Source organism: Capsicum annuum, chromosome 7 (genome assembly GCF_002878395.1).
Source record: "Capsicum annuum cultivar UCD-10X-F1 chromosome 7, UCD10Xv1.1, whole genome shotgun sequence".
Classification (NCBI taxonomy): domain Eukaryota; kingdom Viridiplantae; phylum Streptophyta; class Magnoliopsida; order Solanales; family Solanaceae; genus Capsicum; species Capsicum annuum.
In genome coordinates, this window is record NC_061117.1 from 219,003,532 (window position 1) to 219,011,653 (window position 8,122).

At 34.1% G+C, this 8,122-nt stretch overlaps 1 protein-coding gene across 2 annotated transcripts; it reads right to left on the reverse strand.

The window, feature by feature from the left end:
• Positions 1 to 1,537: 1,537 nt before the first annotated feature.
• LOC107878576 (BES1/BZR1 homolog protein 4) lies at positions 1,538 to 6,364 on the reverse strand. 2 transcript variants are annotated; one of them, XM_016725613.2, is made up of 4 exons: positions 6,160 to 6,364; positions 5,789 to 6,068; positions 2,111 to 2,838; positions 1,538 to 1,918 (listed from the first exon to the last, which is right to left on the reverse strand). In XM_016725613.2, exons 2-4 carry the CDS (start codon positions 6,002 to 6,004, stop codon positions 1,915 to 1,917), a joined length of 948 nt encoding a protein of 315 aa, XP_016581099.2. In that variant the 5' UTR covers positions 6,005 to 6,068; positions 6,160 to 6,364; the 3' UTR covers positions 1,538 to 1,914. The 2 variants fall into 2 exon arrangements, with proteins under 2 accessions (XP_016581099.2, XP_047271514.1); XM_047415558.1 differs by lacking the exons at positions 5,789 to 6,068; positions 6,160 to 6,364 and adding an exon at positions 4,697 to 5,028.
• Positions 6,365 to 8,122: the final 1,758 nt, after the last annotated feature.

Genomic DNA, 8,122 nt, shown 5'->3' on the forward strand with positions numbered 1-8,122 from the left:
ATCCGGTTAAATTAAACAGGCCGGTTTCGATTTGGCCCGACCCGGCCCACTTAACAGTTTTACTTTAGAATAGAACGGAAAGTTTTAATCTAATTTGAAATCTTAAAAAATACATCAACATATATGATAATCAAAATTGAGATGATTACTAGTCACTTCGATCAACTGTTGTTGAGCAAAATCTCTTTCACGCTTCATGGATTCGGACGTATTAGTAACTTTTAGTTGGACTAAATAATTAATTGCAAACCCTATAACTAAAACGAACTGTGAATCCGACAAATCCAAAACTCCCAAGCTTCAAATTGTGACTCGTTCTCTACCTCTTTGACCACATTGTAGGTTGTTCTCTTTGAATATCTGATACTACAAAATAATAGTTGGATATACTACAAAATAATTGGACTCATTCTTAAGTGCTTCTTGTAATTGTTCTACTTTTGCAGGCATCGGATATCACCTTTTGAATCTGTCAAAGGTCACCATATTCTATGTGAACCAAAACAACCGTCGCGTGTCTCAATTCAAAGGTTAAAAAAAAAAGGTCGTTTAATTTGGTGCACCAAAGCTCACACTATGTGTAGGGTTTCGGGAAGAGCCGGACTATAAAAGTTTATTATATGTAATTTTACCTTATATTTCTGTTAGAGGCTATTACCACCGCTTGAACCAGTGACCTCCTGATCACATGACAACAACTTTACCATTACTCCAATCCAATTTCCTCTTCACAGATTTTTTTTAATGTGTTCAAGTATATAACAAGATGATATACAACCATAACCAACTTCTTGCAGCACTTACGTGCCTTTTCTGCTAAGTTCAATTTTCAAGTGATGTAATTGAATTCTGCATCTTATATTTTGCTACTATTTTTAAAGTTGACATTATATATAGAATTACTGTTCTTCCATTAACATACATACTAATTCTTTCTGAACTATTTTGTCTTAAAAAGTACATGAAGTTCATGAACATAGATAAGTAATTGAAATTGAGAGAAGTACTAGTCTCTTCAACCTGTTGAGCAATGTCTTTCATGTTTTCATCTTACTCCAAATAATCAAAGGTATTCACGCGGTCTTGAGAGCCGGAGCTCTAATATGAAGCAAGGAGATGGAGATATTTAGTAACTTTAGGCTTTATCTTAGACTAAACATTTAATTGTAAATCCAATTACTAAAACGAATTATGGCTCAATAACAAATTGAGAGAACTCATGAGCTTCAAATTCTAGCTTCACCTGTGCCTCTAATTCATCGTAATGAAATTTGAACAACTCATACACCTGCTCAAAGTTCGAAAATGGCCCTACCTCATTGACCTATATTGGACTCATTCTTTAGTGTTTCTTGTAATTGGTCTACTCTTGCATGCATCAGATTTCTCCTTTTAAATCTGTCCAAGTTCAACATATTCTATTGTGAATTAAAACAACCGTCACATGCCACAATTCAGAGGTAAAATTTCTCAATTTCCTCTTCCATAGATTTTTTCTAATGTATTCAAGTATAACGAGATGATATACTCATAAAGATAGACATAACCAAATTGTGGTCTGGCTTTCTCTGGACCCATGCATAACGGGAGTTTCAGTACACGTGTATGTCTTTTTAGACATAACCAGCTTCTTGCAGCAGTTACATGCCTTTTCTGCTCAGTTCAATCTAACGTTCGAGTGATGTAGTTGAATTCTGCATCTTACATTTTGCTACTACTTTTAAAGTTCACATTATAGAATCACTGTTCTTCCATTATATATAACAACAGAACAACCAAATTGGGAGATGGGGAGGGGTCGATGCTATAGATGGATCAACTCCTGTGAAAGCCTAAAACCTTTTTCTTCATACCCCATCGCGCCACCTTGACATCAATAGGAGCCAATTCTTCTTGCTTGCACAATTCCAAGTTTTATCTGCAAATTGTGTTGTATATGAGAAACGCGCCAAAGAAAAGAAATAGATAAAACAAAAGGATTTAGTTTACATATACACTGAAAATGTAAATAGGCTTTTATTTTCCATGAACGGTCACTTATAGTTATCTTTTATGCAACCCGAACTATAAGAATAGCTATGCCAAGAATATGGGATTTATGCAGACAAACCTTGTCTTAGAACTCCCAAGAGTAAGCTCAAGATCATCCGGAACACAATCCTCATGGATCCTCTCCCCTTCCCATGGCTTCACCATCCTTGCGGCATTGCTTCCGAATGCAAACTCATCAGAGATCATCACTTCAGCCATGGGAACATCAGCAGTATGATCCAATCCTGCAGCAATAGCAGGTGAACATGTGCCACTCTGTCCAGGTGTGCACATACGAGATCCACCACGTGATAGAACCTCCATTTTGAACCTAAACGGATTAGGCGAAACAAGACTATATGTTGGAGAAGGTGGTCCACTAATTCCAGCAAAACATTCTGCACCAATGAAGTTCTGACGACCAGGGCTAGCTGGTGTAGATGATGGAAGGAACGGGTAGCGAAATCCAGCCCAGCCGGCATCAGTTTTCATCCGTGGGGTTCGGGCAGTTGGTGAGCTAAAAGGAGGGGTCACTGGAGCACTGATGGAGCCAGTATGAATATGAAAATGCGGGAGTTTGGAAGAGGAAGCCGATGAAGATCCAGAAGAGAGGTTTTTAAGCCACGGTATGAGGGATTTCCCGTCCATGTTAAGGTTTGCCGCGTATGAGGAAGAAGCCGGACTAGGAAAGGAAGAGGAAGCAGGGCTTGGGTTGTTGGAAGTGAAAGGACTTGGCTGGTAAGATGAACATGGACTTAATGATGTTGAACCACCCAAAAAATCCAATCTCTCCATCGGTTTGCAGCCCTGCATAAGTTCAACAATATCAAGAAAACTCATGAGGTTTTGCATTTGCCATTTTCATTACTATATATCAAGCAAGCTAGGTATAGTCAAACTATTAATTACATTGTTACTGAGAAGGTGTAACGCTTTTAAGTTTTGGTGCGTTAAAGGTGGCATTAACATCTTTATTCTTTACTATGAGAAAGAGAAGTTTCAGTATTGTCCACTAAAATTGTTCTGCCAATCCCAGGTTCCTTGTGAATAACAACAGCCTTATCAATTTATAGATATCTGCTGCTTTAAAGTTCTTCATATTAATGAAGGTACTTTTGTTCTAAAATAATTACAACATGACCAAGACAGCACTCTTAGTTCAAACTCTTTTGACATAAAAAGAATTTCAATTATATTCTTCTTGACCAGTTTAATTAAATGGTTAGGAGGAGGAAGATAGCAACTCACATCCTGTATCGAGACTTACTGCTGGTTACTGGTTAGCAGGCTTTAAACTGTCTCAAATACAGATACAAAATCACTGCTATCATGTAATGAAATTGTCTAAACCACCAAAAGTAAGTACTCCCCGATCGTTAATCAGGGGTCTCAAATTCGAGATTGAAAATGAAGTTTTTTTAAGTAGGAAGTGTTTACCCTAAAGTGGGACTTCCAGGCACTAATTTGGATTAGTCTAACCCCAAATACGATAGCAGACACAAACCAAAAACAAATTATGTAAACTTCCACTCGGATCACATCACCCTAAGATTTTTTTTCCTTTTTGAGTTTACATCTCAAGTCCACCTTCCTTGCACATTAAACTGTATGAATAAGCTATGTTGCTCGAACTCTTCAATAATGTCGAGGGATATGTATCAAATCCTCCAAACTTAGTGCCATTTTGGTGTGACAACATTTTTGAAGAGTACAAGCAACATAGTGAACAAGTATCATGAAGATGTAAAATCCAGGTGAGGAGTGTATTTTGGAGGGTCCGATAGAGGTGAGGCATCAAAAGTGAAGAGTTTGCGCAACTTAGGTAAAATTGTACTCCTTGGCTTTTTATTTCAAGTGGACAGTCAAAATTGCATCTTTATACATAAAGTACAAAGCATATGCACAGAGAATCATTTTATCTTAAATAATTGAGTTCAATGTTTAGGATGTAAATTAATGAGTTCACTACTTTGTTCCCATTTTAGTTATGCATTTCACTAATTACAAGTAAAAGCACGTGTAATAAGACAAGGCACTTAAGCAACAAAAACATAGATAGTGAAATCCCACGAGAGGGGCCGGCAAGGTAGAGTCAAAACTGTACGCAGACTGCATTACTACCTTACACCTAAGTAAATAAACCAAATAGTATAGACAGGAGCCCTAAGCCAAATAGTATAGACAGGAGCCCCTGAAATCAATATTGGACACCCCTTAGATCACTCCCTAAATAATGTAGCTGTCTAATAAAGAAGAACCTTTCACAATAATAGCAATAGAAAGAGGGAAATGCCCCATTTCTAAAGCTGAAACACAGCTGAAAAAGTGCTCTTTTCAACATTTAAGCAATGTGGAAAAACTCAACCTCCCACCTTCACCCTCAAAAGTTGTCAAAAAATGTTTAATTGGCTCACAAGAAAAGCAGAAAAGAAGAAAGATAAGCAAGTACAATTCTCCTACACTGTTAAAGACCCACCCCTAATTCGAGGCAGACATGTGAATACCAAAAGTTACTGGTGAAATTATTGTAAGGGTATTATTGTCATTATCGATATCAAATCACTTTTTCAGGTGAGAACATGCTAAACTGGAGAATCTTTGCAAATTTGCAAATCAGGCTTCAATAAAGCAACGCAGAATGGGTATCTGAGTGTTCAAGAATCACCTGTGATGTTCGGACTCTCTAAAAATGTCGATGAGTGCGTATCGAATATGTTAAAAGTAATCCACTTCGAAGAATCTGATACGAGTGTAGCATCATTCTTGAAAAGTAAATTGGTAACAAATACTAATAAAATAATCGAAGTACCCGCAAATTGATGAGGATTCAATGATCTCTATGTGGCTAACATAGGCAGATGATTAAAGCAAAGGCAAAAGAAGAATCTTATCTTGTAATGACGCAACAGCAATCTCAACAAACGCCTGCTAGTGCAGATAAGCTTTACAGTACGTATAGTACACTGCACACTTTAATTAGCATAATAAATTGATCCATTAACTAAGACTAGTTGTACTACTGCTACATAAAACTATAACCATCTAACGTGCAATATGAAACCGATTCTGACGAAGAATATTTGAATACAGACATTCAAAGCTTAGGAATAATTTCAATTAACATTGAAGCAACAACTTCTTTTTGTGAAAAAAGAGAGTTAATGTTCAAAAACACATGGAATTGTCACTTGTTTGCGAGTTTCATGTTTTAACTATAGCTATTTTTTTTTTCTATATGAATTATCACCATTTATATATAAAAAGGGTAAAAACACACACTAAGTATTCTGATTTATTGAATTCCATTTTTGATATAATTATTACGTGCGTGAGTTTCGTATTTAAACTATCACCGACTATTTATCAAAATAAGATTCAAGTTTTTATTCACTTGATAAATAATTCGAAAAAGTGAACAATTGAAGCTGATTATATTTTGATAAATAATTGATGAGAGTTAAGATATGAAACTCAAATAGCCGAAATATTTTAGGTATGTTTTTTTATCATTGAGTCTTCTTATACACACCTCAATTCTCAAGTATTCCTCTTTTTTTAAAAAAATAAAAATAAAAAAATCTCAACTATCACAATTATTCAAGTATAAATAGGAAATAATACACAATCGAACAATAAGTTCAGCTAGAAAAAATGAAGAATCAGCAGCTGTAATGTGAAATTCCCAGATTATATTTCGAACATTATCTTTAAAATAGAAGATGATTAAAAAAAAATTAAATGGTTCAATGAAGTTTACCTTACGGTAGGTGGTACCATCAGGCTCAACTGTCCATCCAGCTTCATTGCAGAGAGCTCTAAGGACCTCATTGTTATCACAATGCTTAGGAAGTTGATAGTTACCGTACATTCTTAATCCGGCAAATATTTTAGCAGCAATGGCTCTTCGCCTTCGCTCTCTCCTCTTGTTGTTCTCCCTCTCCTTCCACGTTGGCATCCTTGTTCCCGATGTCATGATGATGATTATCAGTAAGAATGATGTCGTTCAATGGTAAACACTCAGGCAAAACTCTGTGTATCTAGAGACAAGGGAAAGTATACAAACAAATAAATGATGAAACGAGATTTCGAAAAGTATTAATGGAGTAAGGATCAACAACAATAACAAACCTAAAGAAATTTCATAAATAAGGTAGGAAAAATGGCGGAATGTAAGCCGATTTTATCACTAACTCGTGAATAATGGAGAAAGAATATGGTTGGAATTGATAGTGTTTTTATGATGTGGAATAATTGAAGAACCGAAAATCGAAATATTGATGAGTCCACTTTAATACGAGGAAAGGGAAAAAAGACGAGGCAGGGGATTTCATGATGTTCGTTCAGACGTCATTGAGTACTTTAATATTGTAAAATTAAAAAATACATTTTAAAATATTAATTAAAGTTAATATTGTTCAACTCTACGAAAAGAAAATTCTGTCAACTAATAAAAGATGGAGAAACTAATTGACAATTTTACCCTCTTGGCAAAACGAAAGTAAAATGGAGTAGAATTTGTCATCTTCGAACAAGAAGAAGCTATAGCTAATTTAATTTTTGAAAATAAAAGTTAATCTTTTTATCATTCATTTTTATTTTATTGAGCAATACATCACACCTAAAGTGCAATTATTGGATAGCTCTTGTGGTTGAAATAAGGTTGATTCAATCAAAATAAGAATATCCCATGTATTTGGTTAATTAAATGATGGTAACCTCATTGAGAATACAAATTACAACCCATGATTCACTAAAATGTTTTAAAGGGTAAAATAAAAATTGAGAAATATCAAATATATATACAATAGCTCATAAATCACATAGAAAATAAAAATTATGCTAGGCAATTCGGTACGATTAGCTCAATTAAGAATGCTTTGGTGAAGAGAATCGATTCCTAGCCAATCGCATGAGACACCACCAGCTGCACCAATTTAACATAATGTTATTTACTTATTTTTTAAAACTATATTTTAATTTATTGTTTGATTTGTTATACACATAATGTATTAAAAAAGTTAAACCGTGAATTACTAAAGAAATCTCTTCTAATTTACACAAAATAGATGGACCCTTCTACAAGTTTTAAGAATATCACATCACTTTCCATCTCTTTAATGCTTCATTAAATGAATCTATTTTAGCATTATCAGCGCGATTAAGTGCAATTGTGTGTTTTATTCATTTCATAGTACTATTAATATTTCAAGATTAAAGTCATTTACTGAAGATAGATATGTTTCTACTAATATTTCTTTAGACTGAATCTTCATGAACTAGAAATATAGTTGAAGTAATTAGGCCAAAAGGTTTACGGTCTTTCAAAAGTAATGATATTTAAAGAAATTTCATTTATTTGATCACATTTCTATGATTGTGTCATTAGTTAGCCTAAAAGTTGGGTATGTACCATGTTGAATGTGTTTCTTAGAGGCTTTGTTTACATTTAACAAATATATTTACATTCTTCAATAATAGCTTTAAGAGAATGATATTATTATATGTTATTATCCTTAACAAGTTTAATATTAACAACTACACAATCAGTTTCCACCTATAGTTCTTTGTAGCCCATTATTTCAGTTATACTTGGTCTTTTCTTATGCTCCACAATTTTATAAACAGAGTAAGCTTTGAAATAGGTTTCACCTTATTTAAATATTCCACCAACCTTTTTCTTTAATATCTCAAAAGATCAATTCAAAAATGACGCCTCTAAATAATTTTATACAATAATAAATGATGTAGTTCTTTTAAGTTTGACTTCATCATCAATTAACAAGTTTTATTAGAGTGGATAAGTAATCTTCTACAAACCATATAGATTATTCTCCAATTAATTTAAATTTAGAAGGAAATCAAATGTGATTTCACTTTAAATTAACTAATTAAATGGAATAGGGGGGCACTTGCACCGAAGCTTGACCAGGTTATTACGAATGACGCAACGATTCCAACATTTCCATATAAGAAACCCCCTAAATTGTGAGAAAAGAAATTGATAGCCCCTAAATATAAGGTGTATTTGGTTGGGCTTTATTTTAATTTTTTTAAATTGACGGGTTAGTGTGAACTTATCCAAATGATGGGA